The 18,307-nt window shown below is 35.0% G+C and overlaps 1 protein-coding gene across 1 annotated transcript in view; it reads right to left on the reverse strand.

Moving 5' to 3' along the window:
- The window catches only part of Scel (sciellin), a 104,169-nt gene that overhangs the window by 31,728 nt on the left and 54,134 nt on the right, over positions 1-18,307 (reverse strand). The window contains exons 23-28 of the mRNA XM_027941563.2: positions 18,031-18,090; positions 17,254-17,313; positions 17,059-17,115; positions 9,477-9,539; positions 4,832-4,903; positions 2,090-2,164 (exon numbers count right to left, since the gene is read on the reverse strand). Of these exons, the coding sequence (XP_027797364.2) occupies positions 2,090-2,164; positions 4,832-4,903; positions 9,477-9,539; positions 17,059-17,115; positions 17,254-17,313; positions 18,031-18,090 (387 nt within the window). The remainder of the gene's footprint in view (positions 1-2,089; positions 2,165-4,831; positions 4,904-9,476; positions 9,540-17,058; positions 17,116-17,253; positions 17,314-18,030; positions 18,091-18,307) is intronic.

Raw genomic sequence — 18,307 nt, forward strand, 5'->3', positions numbered from 1 at the left:
ATGTATGCAACCACTTTTAATGGGATTGATATGCTTGGATAAGAACTGTGGGGACATAGCCAATTTCACACACTAACCAACAGCAAGAGTTGCTTGACCTACTGGGCTTACAGAGAACTTACAACTAAGAAAAAGTTCATGAACTGCCTCAGGCTAATTCTCTAATTCTTCATATTAACAGAAAGACTCTAATGAAGCATATTTCCCTTCATTACATTAACAATAAAAATATGAGTGCAGGTAGAATTCTGATATTGGTGCTGTCCTTAAAATTAAGGATTATACAATTAGTCATAGACATTTACAAAGGATTATGAAAAATCTAGCTTTGGTTTGTTTTGTTGTTGTTGTTGTTACCTACATAGTGTCTATAATTCCAATGTTTGTATAGATTACTTTACTCCTCAGAGAAGTGTAACATAAAGGCAGGACACCCAGCAGAGCATTGATAATGGGAACAATCTTGGAAGATTATCATAAAGGGGCTATATTTTTATTTTTGATTGGCATATAATAATTATACATTTTTATCAGACATGATGTGATATTTTGATATATGCATACAATACATAATGACCAAATAAAAGTAATTAGCATTTCTGTCTCAAAATCCTTTCTTCTAGTTATTTTGAAATAAACCATACATTGTTGTTAGCTATGCTCATCCTACTGTGCTATAGAACTCTAGAAGTAATTCTCTTGTTTGACTGTATTTTGATACCTGTTATCTATCCTCTCTCTATCTTGCCCTCCACCACCTGGACCATTTTACTCTCGACTCCTATGAGATCAACTTTTTTTAGCTTCCACATAGGAGTGACAAAGTGTGGTATTTGTCTTTCTGTGCCTGGCTTATTTCACTTAACATAATGTTCTCTGGGCTCATCTGGATTGCCACAAATAACAGGATTTCATTCTTTTTATGACTGAATAATATTCCATTGTGTGCATATATCCCAACTTTTCTTTTTCCATGAATCTATCATTGGACCTCTAGATTGACTCCATATCTTGGTTATTATGAATATTGCTGCAATGAACCGGTGGTGAAGATGTTTCTTTGGCATATTGATTTCCTTTCCTTTGGATATATACCCAGTAGTGGAATTGCTGGGTCTATGGTAGTTCCATTTTAGTTTATTGTGGAACCTCCATATTGTTTTCCATAATGGTCATACTAATTCACTTTCCTTCCATCAGAGAAACAGGATAAAATTTTGATGCTTGGTTCACCCATATTCTCCTTTGTGAATGGGACATAGGTTCATGTGCTCAGAAAACATTTACTGAGTACCTGTTAGACACCAAACACTGCATTGGAAGCTACACATAAAAACAAGATATACCCTTATTCTCAATGAGTCATATTTCTACCCCTTGTTATAGAGAAACTGGTGGAATATCAAATATTTGCATTACAGTTGGTTTCCAGTGATCGGGTTGAAATGCTAATTATTTTCATTTACTCCACTGCAAATCTGCAGGCCACACATTCCTGAGTGTCATCTAGGAGTGAACATTGGGCCCCACTGAACATTAAACAGTAGAAGATCAGTAATAGCAAAAGCCTGGAGTGGGGTCAGTTCACCAGCACTAAATCAATACTCATCATAACTCTCTCCCTGGGAACTGCACTTAGGTCCAGAGTAGGTCTTATCAGTAAGTATATCCATGCAGCTGCTTGTAAAGTGAGATGGCTTTGAAAAACCACAAGGAGGGAGGGCTGAGGGTAGTCTAGTGGTACAATGAAGCCTAGATGCTAATAATGTGGAATTGGGGACTCCTGGGAATCATCAATAGCAGAGGGGCTGGCCTGGAAAGCTGCTGCAAAGAATGGAAAGGATTTTTGGAATAATGTGCATCAAAATTAGAGATCAGCAACAGCAGGAGACCAAGAGGCAAATTCTTGGATGCAGAGTTGTATTCTCTTCTTGTACATACATAACAATTATCATTAGGAGAGCCATCTCAAGAACAAATGATAATGAGAATATATATGTATGTGTATATGGGTTTTGTGTGTGTGTGTGTGTGTGTGTGTGTGCACACTAATGTATACTTTTATGTTTGGAAATATAGACATGCTTACCGATCTGAAGTTGAATAAACAGTTTGTATATATTTTCCAGAAGTATTCTCCTGATATCCATCTTTTGGTGATTTACTAGAAACAAACATACATGAACATATGAGAGTCTATCTGTTTTCTCTAGTATCAATATCATATCCATACACTGATGGATTGTAAGAAAACACACACATGCAGCCTTATTATTATTGTTTTTTGTTACCCTGCAAGTCAGGATAATGCTTTGACACTTATTTTTTAATCTGTAGAAGTATTGATGCACAAAATGCCTCCAAGTTGATATATCATCAAAGTAAATATAGAGTAGGGTAAGGAATATAGGAACAAGTAGGTAAATAAGTCAACATTTTTTCATAAAATGTATACTTTCACCTCACTTGTTCACTAAAAATATTTGCAGTCTAATATAAAATAAAGGTAACACACAAAGCCCAAGCAAGGCAGGCAAACACACATACACCATTCCCAGGGAACAATGGAGACACATGAGCTTTTAGAGAAAGCTCTAGAAATTTTTATTTTTACTTGAAAACATGCAAGAAGGAGTAATTTAGAATGAAAGCAAAATTTTAAGTGCAATTTTAAAAGTCCTCTCTTTTTCATTTTGTAGATTGTCCCAGCTTCTAAACGTCACTTCTTCTGGAGACAAATGAATCTGTTGTGAGCTAACCAGTTGGCTCCTCATAATTGCTTCCCAAAAACTTAGGCTACCTGGGAATATATTACGATTCAACTCAACACGTTGCTACTATTTCAAGCAAGTGATAATTCTACATCCCTCACATGAGATTTTTTAATGAGAAATCTCTCTCTCCATCCAAACAGTCCATAGGCAGACTGCTGTCAGAACTAAAATCTACTTCTTGGAGCACATTACCCCTCAATGACAAATAAGAGTTTGCACATATTTGTTCATGATGCATATATCATTACTTTTATTTTATTGATGAGGAAACTGAGAACTGCAGAATAGCTTTGCCAAGACTACATGGTTAATAAATGGCAAACAAAGACTCAACCCAAATCTGATTCTAGAGACTCTATGCTACAATGCACTGTCTGTCAGTGGAGATTTTAGGGAAGTTAGGGGTGTTTGGGGTTGCATCACCACTTTGTTAATTTAAAGGAGGGGAAAATCAATCTTTCCAGAATGTTCTGCCCTGTAAACACTTGGCCTGGCATGCAACAATGTTATCTATTATCTTTTATTTTATGTTGACATTTTTAAAGAAAACAGAAAATATTATAAAATAATACAAAACCAAAATTTGATTTTTCTCAAACCTAAATGTGTATCAGAAACACATGACAAGTTTGTTAAAATGAGATTTCTGGGTTCCACTTGCAAAGCTTTTGATCTGGCAGGTCTAGAGGGAGGCCAAAGAATTTTCATCTCTAGCAAGTTCTGAGGTGATGCTAGCCCAGAGTCCACACTATATCAAAATGTCTAAAGTTAGATGTTTTATAGAATATACATAATTCTAGAAAAATCATCATTTCCTTGAAAATCAATACTGCAGTTATTGGCATGAGTTCCTGTAAGACATTTCTTTAGAAATCAAAACATATTGGTGTAATATCCCTTAGAGCTGATGATGTGTGAGAGAGATTATTATATAAACATGGAAGAAATGCCTATTATTTTCTAATTCTGTTTTACAGTATTTGGAGTCTTGCCTTCATTGTAATATTTTTTGATACTATTTATCTACTTACCAATGTTTTTCAACTACTTGTTATTTTAAAATTTACTCTGACGCAGGTTGAAAGGTACCACAGATGTGGGGGTAGCATTACTTCCTGTGTTCCAGACTGGCAGCAGCACATGCCTCATATTTAATAAAATTGGAGCCAATTTTGGTTTTGTATTATTTTATAATATTTTCTGTTTTCTTTAAAAATGTCAACATAAAATTATACGTGAAAAAATTATTTTTAAATATTTTATATGTAAGTTATTTAAAAGAGGGCAGAAATCATTGTCTTCAACATACCATAGAGTGCAATGTAGATTAAGACAAAAATCAAATTGGAAGTTATATTTTAAAGGATAAATTATGCGTGGGTTTGAAGAACCTTTTTTGGAAAATTGCTCACTTTCCCTCATATATGAAGTTTGTTGGAGCTCCTGAAGTTACCCTGCACCTAGAAGATTCACCGGGGCTACTTCTGCTCTAAGGCCTCTTACATGTTACGTGTATCTGCATGGGTGTGTCCAACCATTAGATTACACAACAATTATGGCAATGCTTGTTTTCAGACTCCTTGAAAACCAAATGGGCTGTGAATTTGTGACCTTATTTGACATTTTCCTCAAAATCCATCATGCCAATCAACAGATTTCATGGGACATCCATTCTTTGTAATTTGGGTCAAAATATATCTGCTCAAAGTTATACGCCTTATTTCAGATTGGAGATAAACAATAGACAAAGCCATTTAATTAAAGTGGGACTTCAAATTAGTATTGGGATATTTGTGTAGTTTACAAAGCTTGTTATATATATATATCTGTCTATGTGAGAGTTTTCAAATGATAATCCTATTATATACACATGTATTATATTAAACTATCACTTAGCTCATCCAGTGACTATGATTATTTATCAAGTACTTAATATCGGAAAATGCAGTACTATATGCCTAGACCTTAATACATTTCTAGGTGGTCTTCTTTTGTTAAACATAGACCATTTCAAAATTATAAAACAAAGAAAGATATTTTAATTATATTTCTAATACCTGTTTTCCACGTAGGTCCTTGTGTACACAACAGTGTCCTTTGGTCTTGTGTGCCTGGTCTCAGCATTGGAACTGCAATACAAACCATTTTACTTCATGTTGAAAGTGTATGTATAAGAATAATAAAAACAACAAGGCTATTATCCAATTCAATGCAAAAAGTAATGTTGTGTGTCTTTCTTCTAGACTATAATTGTGGAAATCATGTTAAAGTGCTATTAATTAAATTCTGCAAAATTTTATTATTTCTCCTATTTTGTTCTTAACTTCCACTGTGCTGACCTACTTTCAGAGTATTAGCATGAAAATCAGTCATTCAGTAAATCTGCTCAGAGCGTGAAGATTATTTTCAATATCTGTGTAATGTGTTTAGTGTCTCTTTCCCTGATGTCCCATTCATATTTCCTACCCACAATTCTCCCCATAAACCTCAAATAAAAATGAATCATAATTTAACTATCATAACAGAATCTAATTTAATGAACTATCTAGATCTATCTAAAGAATGCCAACATTAAGGCTGGACAGGTAGCTCAGTGGCAGAGAGCTTGCTTAGCACCCCAAAGCCTTGAGTTCAATCCCCAGTACTGCAAAACAAAACAAAACAACAAAACCCACTAATATCACAATTTCATGCTTTTTGTAATTATAGACTTCTTAAGGAAAAAAATGTATTTTACAGTTCCTATCCAGATGTTCCAATAAAAAACCAAGTTGCTAATAACACTTCCATGTAATGTTATATACATATAACCCCAGATAAAATTAGAAATATCTTCATTTCAAAGGAAGGGTCAGAGGCCAACCTCAGTAACTTAGCAAGACCCCATCTCAAAATAAACAGTGAAAAGGGCTGGGGCTGTAGCTCAATGACAAATCACCCCTGGGTTCAATTCCAGTACCAGAATAAACAAACAAACAAGAACAGTCCTGTTGCTTATTGTACAATCAATTAAATACCTGAAGCTGTCCTTGGTTTCATAGGAATAGGAAGTGCTTCTCGTAGACTCATTGTGCAAAGTTTTGGTGAATCCATTGACTTGGCCACCTAGCCTGAGAGAGTAAACATAGTGTACTTGGCACTTAAAATCAGTCACTTAAAAGTTTTTTGCTTTATTAAACTTCTGTTCAATTAATATTACTTTACCTACAATTAACATTACTTTACCTATGACTGTCTGATGTCTGCACAGATATACATAGAGTACACTCATTATTTCTCTCCCTTCACAGAAACCAGACTTTAACACTTAAGAATATCCACAAGCACATGCCACATTGTCTGCTGCTAGGACAGAATACCTTTTTATCAAGGCTTGAAACCATCAGAAATAGATTCCTGCAACATTTTCACACCAGCAGTGTCATTTTATAAAGCTTCCCATGGTACAACATATCTGAGAATTTATCAACTTAATGAAAATGATCCAGGGGTTGCTCTGAGACATTCCAGTTTCCATTTTGCTTTTAATGAAAGGCAACACTTTGAAGATTGCAGAAGAACTCTGACCTAGATATCTGCTAATCTAAAAATGTCACCACATTTCATAGAGTGGAGACACATTTGCTTTTTCCTATGGAACAGAAGAAATTCTTAATGCAAGAATAGTGAACATTTTAGCTCTTTCTCTACCTCCATGTTAGCAAACTCTGACACAGGAGAGACATGAAAACCTACAGGAGAGTTCAGATCTTAATCAAGCCTTATCATTCTCAAACAGGCTGTTCTTTCCATTTCCAGAAAGCTCTTAAAGAAGAGGAGAACATTTGTTCACATATCATCTCTGACATACAGAAAATCACCTCTGGTTTTAAGGCAGCTGTTTCATGAACATATATGACTAAGTTCAAATGATACTAAGTAGTGAAAATGTAGAATTAATTGTATTAGATTTTTAACATGATTATTACAATATGTCACTCCAGGAATAGTAAACCTAACTTGGAACTGTTTAAAAATATTCAAATCATATGACACACAATAAAAAACCCACTTACAAAAAATTGATAGCTTCAAAGAACAAAGATTATCAGTGAGACTGAAATATGTGTTGTCCTCAGCAACATAAAATAAAAAATAAACAGTTTGCAAAATCCACAAACAGAAGAGGGAAAGGCTTTGAAAATAGTACTATTATGGACTATTGTAGTCCCTCCAATTCATATATTGAAGCCCTAACCCTCCATGTGACTGTGTTAGCTCTTCATTAATTCTTCTAATGAAACCTCATTTCATAAACAAGCCCAAATGAAATTGGTACACCTTTCAAATCATATTAAATAGGAAGTTCCTTAATTATACTTAATTATTTACTTTTTTTCTGAGTAGAATTTTTTATTGTTAAGATACTTGTTACATAACATCAGTGTTTTTCTAAGTGGAAGTCATGGAGAAGATGCTGGCTTTTTGTTTTGTTCTAAAGGCACATGAAAGCAGGTTTTCTAGAGTTAACAATTTTGATAAATGGTATTTTTATGCATTACAATTCCTATTACAAATATAGAGCACATTTTTCTCATATCTTTGGTTGTACACAAGGTAGAGTCACATCCTTCATATCTTCATAGATGTACTTAGGGTCATGATGACCATCGCATTCCACTGTCTTTCCTACCCCTATCCTCCCTTACTTTACCTCCCTCCCCTTTTCCCCTTTGCCCTATCTAGAGTTCATTTAATCCTTCTATCCTACCCACCACAGCATATTATGAATCAGCATCCTTAAATCAGATAAATCATTTGGCATTTGGTTTTTTGGTATTGCATTATATTCTCCAGCTCCATCCATTTACCTGCAAATGCCAAGTTTTTATTCTCTTTTAATGCTGAATGATATTCCATTGTGTATATATATACCACATTTTCTTTATCCACTCATCTACTGAAGGGCATCTAGGTTGGTTCCATAGTTTAGGTATGTGCTGCTATAAACATTGATGTGGCTGTGTCCCTGTAGTATGCTGTTTTTAAGTCCTTTGGGTATAGACTGAGGAGTGGGATAGCTGGGTCAAATGGTGGTTCCATTCCCAGTTTTCCAAGGATTCTCCATACTGCTTTCCAGTTTGGCTGCACCAATTTGCAGTCTCACTGTGCCTTTTCCCTCACATCCTCTATCTCTCACCATACACAAAACTCAACTCAAAGTGGATCAAGGACCTAGGAATTAGACCAGAGACACTGCATCTATTAGAAGAAAAAGTAGGTCCAAATCTCTATCATGTCAGATTAGTCCCCAACTTCCTTAATAAGACTCTTATAGGAAAAGAATTAATATCAAGAATCAATAAATGGGATGGATTCAAACTAAAAAGCTTCTTCTCAGCAAAAAAAAAAAAAAAAAAATCAGTGAGGTGAATAGAGAGCCTACTAATTGGAAACAAATTCTTACCACATGCACATCAGATAGAGCACTGATTTCTAGAATAAAAAACTCAAAAATCTTAACACCAAAAAAATAAATAACCCAATTAATAAATAGGCCAAGGACCTGAACAGACATTTCTCCAAAGAAGATATAGAATCAATCAACAAATATATGAAAAAATGTTCAACATCTCTAGCAATTAGAGAAATGCAAATCAAAACTACTAAGATTTCATCTCATTCCAGTCAGAATGGCAGCTATTAAGAATTATTTACTTTTTTATTTCAAACCTCAATCACTTTCAAATAATATTTGAATGAGCTTGGTTAATTGTAAACCACTCCTGTTCCCAAAATAGTGAATGGGTTTCCAGAATAAGCAGATCCTACTGAAAAAATTATCCTGCCTCATTCTATCAAAGACTTTCTTAGGATCATGATAAAAGATGGCAGAAGATGATTTGGACAATTAAGGGAAAAGAAAGAAACTGTCTGTTAGATTCAAGAGCCTTTTGTAGACATAATGGGGGAAAAAAGTGAGTCAGCTTTTTCCCAAGCTTTTCTACTGTCTGCAGAAAATATTATTTCTTACACACACACACACACACACACCACCACCACCACCACCACCACCACCACACCAGGAAAGTGAAAAATGCCATAGGAAGGTAAATTTTTTTAAAAAAAAGTATTTTTAGGCTTCTTTTACATTTAGGGGGAAAATTGCTAAACATGAAAATTTATTAATTCCTTTCCAATTTAAACACTGATAATAACAATGAAATACTGCTTTTATCATATTTTTTCTTAATACTGGCAAATAAGGCATTACAGTTTTAAAGCTCTTATACTTTGTGGTGTAAAGAAATTTCAAAATTAGGTTCTGTTTTGTGGCTGTGAGCAATTTGTGCATTTTTTAGCACAAGGTATCCAAGGAAAAGATTTTCAGAGTGTGCTCTGCATCTCTGAAGACCTACCAAGCAACAGTAAGTAAAAATAAATCTTCACAGACCACATAAAGAGCTTTGAATTTCCATGACGCCTTTTACACTAAGCAATGGAACAGCAGGCCTTAAGTCAGAAAGTCTAACAGAATTAGAATTTTGTTAATTTTTTTGTATCAGCTATTAAGCAACTGGTACCATAATTTTTTTTTGTATTTAGATAGTCTTTATTTTTAAAAACAATAATACAATCAAGTCCCCAGAAAATCTTCTAAGATTACACACTGCACACAGGGGCAAACTCATAATAAAGAGAGTAATTTATAATGAACCTTACCTTCCATTCTTTTTTTCAGACACATGAGAATTTTCTTCAATTAAATTTTCTTGGTCCTGGTCTCTGGTTACAACACAATTTTGGAAAATAAGCACATATTAGAGTTAAAAAATTAAACCTTAGTACATAATGTTAGACACAGTGATTTGTGGTCTATAAAGTGTATGGAAGATCAGAAATTGGATGTTGAGCTATTTGGCCCAACTACTAGTGGATCAAATATGAATGCACAGGTTGGGTGGAACCCCATGGTAGAGTGCTTGTTTGCAGACAGAGCATCTGGGTTCAACCCCAGGACTGAAAGAAAGAGAAAGCAAGCAAGAAAGGAAAAAGAAAAGAAAGTGTGAATTACATTGTGAGAGAAAAGTAAAAAAAAAAAATTATATGTTTTTTGGAAGGTTTGGGAAGTCTTGCCTGAAAAGACACCATTGATTTATATTCACAGTCAGTTAACATTTAATGAGGACTAAGTTTGAATCACAAAGTTCTAACTGTATATTTTTACATGATCTCTTTCAGATCTCACAAAACCATATAGGACAGCATCTAGGACTCAGAAAGACTGAATTTTCCAAGACCAATAAACTAATTTATGGAAAAGTCAAGATTTAAGGCCATATCACCTGCCCACCTAAAATCGACTCTTGAATTTTTCTTGGAGTCTTCATTCAGACTTCTGGAATAATCAAAACATAAGACATTAACCCAAAATGTTAGTCAATAATTTATGATGAGAAGGATAAATGGAGTGATTGGATTCTTAAACCTTGGGCTCCATTAATGATTTCACAAGTTTTTATAAGATACGATGTCCTCTGATATGTTAGTTGCATGCCAGCTATTTATATATTTGGTATAACATTGAAAATTCCTGGGATATGTGTGTTTTCATGAGTTTGGAAAAGGCTTTGTCTGTCATGAACTCTACTGAGGAGGAGCATTGTTAAGGAGTCAGATCAAGAAGGTTCATCTCTTCCCTTTCTTCCCTGGGCAAATTAGTCAACTTTTTAAGCTTCATTTTGTAAAGGAAGTTACTAATATCCAATCTTTCAAGTCATGATGAAAAAAATAAAACTTAGGGCACAGTGAGCACACTTGTGGGTGAATTGAATAGGCTTACATAAATTAGAACTAATGGAAGTGTAGAGATGCAGGAGCACTACTGATTCACAGTTTTGAGGGACTACATTTTATTGTTATTTGTATCCTAAATTTTCACATCTTTGGAATTAATTCCAGTTCTTAAAATTGACCTTGCCATGCCCTGAGTTTAACTAAAGTTGCAATATGTGAAATAAATACATAGACTTGTACTCACAAAATTAATATTGATAAGGACAAAGAAACTATAAACATTCTCATCTTTATGTGGAGTGAGATTTAATACTTTTTATATAACATCCAAGTCATCAGTAATTGATAGATGATAGAAATTAGGCACTATTAAATAGCCACACTTAAACCTTACTTTTAAAATACTAGCTGCATGCTTTTGAAAATGCAAAAATTTGGAGTAAATTACTTTTTAATGTGAATTACAGTAGAAATATTCCAATTTGTGTACGTAAAAAGTATGATAGTTCAGAGGCAGCCCAGAAGTATCAAAATCACTAGGTTTTTTTGATCTGAATGATATCAAATTCTAAACTGAATTTCTGTTGAAAGATAATAGAATGAATCAGATATAACTTTCCTATGTTCATACGTGAATACACGACCCGTGTAACTCCACATCATGTACAAACACAAGAATGGGAAGTTATACTTCATGTATGCATAATATATCAAAATATATTCTATGGTCGTCTAAAAAGAACAAATTTTAAAAATGAAAAAAAAATTCTAAATTGAACTTCTCAACTTGACAGCTAAACCTGTGTAAAGTAATCTCCCAGCTCACCTCCTGAAAATTTAGAAATGGAGACAGAAGGCTTTGGGTTTTCCTACCCCCACCATAGTCTTCATCAATTTCTGGAGCTTCCTTCTTGGTATCAGGGGCTGCTGTACCACCTTAATGGCCTTAGACATTAAGTGATCCTTCCCTTAATGTTTCGAATAATACTTCACTAAATACTTAGGAATGAAGGAATAAAATTAAATGGAGTATCCATAATCCAGTTTCCTATAACAACAAACTGGATGAATGGCAGCAGTACACGGGAAAGACCACCAGGACACATGAATCTTGGAAAATCAGAATTTTGTCCTGGAAAGTCATTCTTCCTCTACTGCCAACAATGGAAAAACTTTGCACTACATTTAAGGCAACTGATCACTTTTATTACAACTTGAGGGTAGGTCTAATATGATCTTACACAGAGTAGCTGCGTCATAAATATGTGAAGACGAAAGGTAAAGATGGCCATCTACAAGCAAAAGAGAGAGGCCTGGAATAGATTCTTCCCTCTTGGCCTAAACAGAATTAACCCTCTGACAGCTTCATCTCAGACTTCTAGCCCCCAAAGCCAAACAAAGTAAATTTCTATCTTTCAGCCATCCAGTCTGTGGTCCTTTGTAAATGCAATCCTAACAAATGAATTCAGACTTCTTCTCCCTCACGAGGTGATTACTTCTAATTTCTCTGCTTGATGGTGGACATTCTCCATTCCTCTGGCACTTCCCACTCAAGATTGCTGCAGATACTGCACCTTTGCTCTGTGTACACCTCTCACTCAACTCTTTCGGGCCATAGCTTCTTTTAAGAGGGAGAAAAAATGAATTTGAACTTCAGGAAGAAGAGGAAGCCAGAATCTTACAAATCCAACAACTAAACTAGACAAAAACTGAAGCCCACGTAAGCCTTCGAAGAAGCATGCTCCCAAAGTGGTGTGAATCAACAAACCACATTGTTAGTGGCTTCATAGAATTTTTCTTTTTTCATTAAATACCACATATCAAGTTTGGTTGAGTGGGCTATAAAATTTTAAGCTGAATGAGCTACACTAATATTTAAAGCAAACATTTATTCCTGATGATGGAAAGCACCAAATGAGCCAGCCTGGTAACACACACCTGAGTCCCAGCAACTTGGGAGGCAGGGGAGGGAGGATCACATGTTTAAGGCTTAGCAAGACCCTGTCTCCAAATAAAAAGGGCTGGAGGTGTAGCTCAGTTGTAAATCCCCAGTCCTCTCCACACATACACACAAAGCACAAAATGTATATTTGCCTTGCTTATTCACTCTCTTGGTATCATGAGCTAAATCAGAAGACCTAATAAAGTTCAGACTACCCATACACTTCCCAAGTCAAAGGATGTGAAAATAATTTTTGTTTTTTTAATTAACACCACATCTATTGCATGACGTCTTTTACACTACAGTGAAAGATGAAGAACTGTGAGTCAAAGCGTGAAAAACAGATTTTATAGAAGTTCAAGCCAAATGCTGCAGGCTTGAGCAGCAAAGGGATTCCAAACGCTTCCCGTTGTAATTGTAGCAAAAGGAAGACCTTATAGCTTACAAGCAGTTAAATTAATTTCAAGGAAATCATTGATTCTTTATAGATTCATAGATTGCTAAAGAGCAAATTATTAATCATTGCAACCAGTAATAATTTTTTAAATGTGGATTTCAAGCATTGGGGAGAAAATAGGAGTTATCTATGGGGCAAAGCCACAGGTGATTTATTTTCCTCTGCCGCATTAAGTAGTATAGTTACTGAGCAGGGGAAATGGAGATTCTGGGGACCAAGAAATTATATCTCTTGCTATAGACATTTCCTAGGATAAGTTTTGATGTGATAAAATTATTACTTCACTTCTAACTGTTCTTCTCCTCTTGTGTGAGTGTAGGAGGTATTTACTAATAGGTGGCAATATGCTTCTCTCTATAGAGCTAACTTAATTTGCTTTTGCAGAGTATCATACACACTTAAAAAATTAAGAGTCTCCATATAAAACTTTTACTATGGTATTTCTTGTATGCCAGGAACTAAATCTTAGGCATTGGACTATAGTTTAAAAGGAATTTTTGTCTCCCTGAAAGGAATATAGAATACAAAGAAGTAACTAGTATAATCCTCAATTTATTGACATAATAAAATGAGCCCAGTTTTACATGTTTTTACATTTTTTTCAACAAAGATGTCTTATTAAAGAAATTAAGAGATCTATAGAGAAGTTGGACAATTTAGGTATTTTAAATATAAGATATAATTTCTAACTTCAGTGGCTCTTGTTCACCAACATTCACTAAGATTATTGTGAACAACTGGGTGTTTCAGTGCACACCTATAATCCCAGATACCTGGGTGGGGGGCAGGGGCACAAGGCGGGAGAATTTCAAATTCAAGGCCAACCTCAGCAATTTAGTGAGGTCCTGTCTCAAAAGGTTTTATCTAGTTGGACTATCATAAAGCACTGATTAATTTGAGGTTTAGTCATTAATGCACAGAATATTTAACCTCATATGTGCCAGATACTGTGTCACTGTGCTAAGCAGTATAAAGAATAAACAAGACGGATCCAGTCCTTGACACTAATGAGCTTATAGGCAGAGAGAGATAGAGGATTAAATAATAATTCTCTCTAAGGGACAAATGTTAGGGGACAGGAAGGACAGAGCTTGAGAACATCTAGAGGATGGTGCACACATGGTGGGTAGGGCTTTCCAGAACCTGAGTGAGAGACACCTACACTGTACCTGAAGGGTAAGCAGAAGTTATCCAGGCAATAACACGGAAGGAGGAGTGAAGAGCAGTCCAGTGAGAGGCCGGTGGATAGAGTTTACTTGTAAGTGGGAAGGAACAGGAGTTGGGGTGGGAAAGCCTGCAGAGGCCAATCATGATGGGCTTTGAAAACCAGGTTAAGCGGCAGGGTCATGACCTATTGGCAACTGGAAGCCGCTGAAGGATTTTAATTAGAAAAACAGGATCAGATTTGGATTTTAAGAAGATCAGCTACAGTGATTGAAGGACATCAGTAAGACTGGCAGCAGAGGAACCCTTAGGAGACTGGACAGCAGTCTGGATGACAGCAGTACTGGGGTCATTTCCTAAAAGGATGAGGAGAAGCACCAAAGTGTTTGCTTGTTTGATCATGGGAAGTGAAGCAAGAGTCGAGGATTTCCCCAAGTTTATGTCTTGAACAGAAATAGGAGAAATAACCAGTAGGAAGACAGGAAGGAACTTTTCTGTTGCTGGAAAACTAAAAACTTGGAGGTACATGTTAACAAATAGCCCTTAAAAAGATGAAAGTATAAAATCACAAATAGAACTTATTTTTTATTTTCTGCTTTATGTGAATGATGCCTTTTCTCACTGGGAAGCCTTAGATGAATAGGTGTGCTTTTCTATATTCATTCGGGAGCAAAAATTCAGTTTTAATAATTAGTCTAACAGTTTACAGGCTACAGATAACTGAAAATCTCTCAAATGTTGGTTCATGTTGCTGCTAAAAGTCAGGCAATTTCTCACTGAATAAATAAAAATTCTGTGCACATCTGCATTTGTTCTGGTTGTTGTGTTCCAAGAAGCAGTTCAGGGATGCCTGCTTACATTCTGATAGATGATTGAAGTTTATTCAGCCCCTAACTGTGAATTAAATATACAGCTGCAGGAGATGTCAGCAAAGTCACATAAAAGGATTCTGATTCACTGCTGTTATACTATTAAATAATCAGTGCTTGTGTCTCACTGAATTGATGTAAAAGTGCCTTGTGGCTGTTCTTCCTACCAGGAGGTGCTTTAAAATACCCTTTTTTCTTTACCTGCATTAAAATCAAGAGGGCAGCATGGCTGCAATATAGATAGATACAGGTGGCTGTATCGACTGAATGAAGTCACTCTTTTCAAAGAGTTCAGTATTTCCCATTTATCTGCTCTGTAACAATTCTTGGAATTCCTGGCTGATAATCATCAAATCTGGTGTGTGACCAAAGAATAATCAGGCACAAGATGGACCAAGATGCCATCTTAAAAGATCATGATAATGAATTTTTAAATTTCCTTTTTGTAGTAATCATACTTGTGGGAGGAAAATGTCCTGTTTCCATGTATGTTTGTTTAGGAGTTGTTGAAATACAACTTTTTGTAAAATTAGTCTCTTGCAAGTAAACGAAAAGCAAATGCTATGTTGCTATTGTCAATGTAGCACACTTGCCAGAGAGGCAGAGGCAGGGGAGAGGAGAGCAGCAGAGAAAAGAGAACGGTGGTGGGGGCTGGGGAGGGGAGTGGGGGGCAGGAGGGGGGCAGAGAGAAATAGGGAGAGGGAAAAAACATTTTCTATTTTTAATTATTGTACAATATGATTATTAAATCTATTTCCAACATGATTGGAAACCTTCTAGGACTATTTCTAATGTAAAGAAAAGTCTATCCTAACAAATACCACTATGAAGAAATGGTTCTACTTAAATAAGTTATTTCCATATAATTATCAGTGGCAAGATCTAAATCACAAGTTTCTTGTTATTTCAACCATTAAAACATTTCCATTCAAGGACTAGGGATGTAACTGAGTGAGAGAGTGCTCACCCAGCATGCTCAGGCCCTGGGTTCAACCCCCCAGATCCATAAAAATTAAAAAAATTTAAAAAGCCCTTTAACTATATGTAGGGAAAACAGGGGAATAGAGAATATGAAAGGTTGAAAGAAGAGGGTCGGTGGGCATTGAAACACAGATCTTCTGTTCTCCCTCTAGGTAGTGACATCAGACACAGTTAGATGGAGGTGTTTTCTTTCTTGAGAGGGCTACTAAGTATCTTTGAGTTCTAGTATCCTCTTCCACAAAATACTAGAATATTTCTCATGGGGTGTTGTTGTAAGGACTAAATGTATATAAATCGCAAGTCATGGGGCTCAGCAAGCACTCTAGTAGCAATTGCTCTTCAGCTGCCTTCTGCCTTCTAAGACCCAAGACCCCAGTGATAAAAACACAGAAACAGAAAGAGAAAAATGAAGCACTGATGTAGAAAAGCTTAAGAGGCCAATTAGTGTGTTACATTGCCCTTTTCTCTGACTTGATTCAAAGTACTTTTTCATAAATAATTTATTCTTCATCTCAAAATGTTGGGCTATGATTCCCAGCTATTATTTATTATGATAAAATTCCAAGTCAGCAGAATGATTTGGACTTCCAATACAGTATACACAGGTGAATCATCTATACTTTATTATATACTAATAAAGCACCTTGAATGGAAGACATGATATAAAAATAGCAAACTCAAGGTGGAAGTTCAAGATTAAAATCTGCTGTGATGTTTGGCAAGCCTAGACAAATTGTAGATCTAAGTTTCTAAAGACCCTAAATTTCTTTTCCAAATTGGTTCAACTTCTTCAAAAATATTTTTCTTTTATTTAATTTTATTCACTTTTCATTTCAGTCTTGAAACTCTGCTTCCTGTAGACAACAAATATTAAGTTGTTAGTGTAAAGAAGAAGCCTGGAACTGATTCTAAAGTAGTTCAATTGATTCCAGAAGAGTGCAGTGTTTCCTTGTAGATAGGATACACGTGGGCTACAAATGCATCCTTATTTGTAACACTAAAGAAAACTAAAAGCCTTCTTCAAAAAAGAAAGAAAATCCCTACCCTAGATAGAACCTTGGGAATATGTCAAAATAATCAGGCAAGGCCATTTACCGATTAGAGTTCTCCAGAGCTGAAGGTTTCACATTAATAAGATGATCCAGGTCTTGGCTATTTAAAAGAGACAAAGAAAAATTCAGGTTAGTGAAATGCTTTGCAGGTTGAAATCAATAAAGCCATGATACAAATCCATGTCATCCAGGGACAACAGAGAGATCAAAATGGGATTAACTGCTTTTATTTGAGTACCTCTGATTGTTTCTGATTACTACAGGATTCACTTTGATGAAGTTATCCAGATCTTGGTTTCTTTAAATGAAAAAAAAGGAAAGAGAGCATTTAGTGATAAAGTTATTTTTTCCAACAATTAAAATATATTTTATTAGTGCATTTAAAAAATTGTTTTTAGTTTGTAGATGGATACAATACCTTTACGTTGTTTATTTATTTTTATATGGTGCTGAGGATCAAACCCAGTGCCTCACACATACTAGACAAGAGCTCTACCACTGAGCTACAACCTCAGCCCCTATTAGTGCATTTTAATTCATAGAATAATGTAAATAATGTGCCTCATCATATTAAAAGATATTTTTAAATAAATCAAAGAAACATTAGAAAATAACAATGTGTGAAATTTATTTGTATTTAAGTGAACTTTAAAATATAGTTATGATACATGCAATTAGAAACTTAAATATTAGGTGAAATTCAGTAATTGTTAGTTTTTAGTATGACTTTGTGTGTATTATTATTATTACTTTACCATTTTAAGCTATTAAATGACGTACCAAAAAGGACATAAGCAGATGCTATTATACATAACAACTCAGATTAAATTATTTAAAATCAAACATGACAAAATGTTACAAATCAAAGTGATATAGAGTTTTTTTTTTTTTTTTTTTTTTTTTTTTTTTTTTTTTTTTTTGGTAAAATTGTTAAGGTTATAAATCTGCTTGAAATTATAATAAAACAAAATACTCTTGACCAAAGTACATTTAAAATAAAAATGTATCCTATTACCTTTGGTTGTTTGTGAGAATTTCGGGATTCACTTTGATGAGCTTATCAAGATCTTGATTTCTTTAAGGGGAAAAAAAAAGATGAAGCAGCTTGGGTTAGAGATAATAGGATTTCAGGTCATTGTGAATGGAGGAGAGGATGACAGAGTGAGACATGGTCTTTTGGGGTAGAACCGCCATGCAATGTGTTTTCTAACCCATCCAGAGGAGGAAGAATTATGCTGTGAGAGAAGGAAACTTACTCTGACTTCACACACTTTGCTGCAGAAGTACATCTA

Source organism: Marmota flaviventris, chromosome 4 (assembly GCF_047511675.1).
Source record: "Marmota flaviventris isolate mMarFla1 chromosome 4, mMarFla1.hap1, whole genome shotgun sequence".
Taxonomy (NCBI): Eukaryota; Metazoa; Chordata; class Mammalia; order Rodentia; family Sciuridae; genus Marmota; species Marmota flaviventris.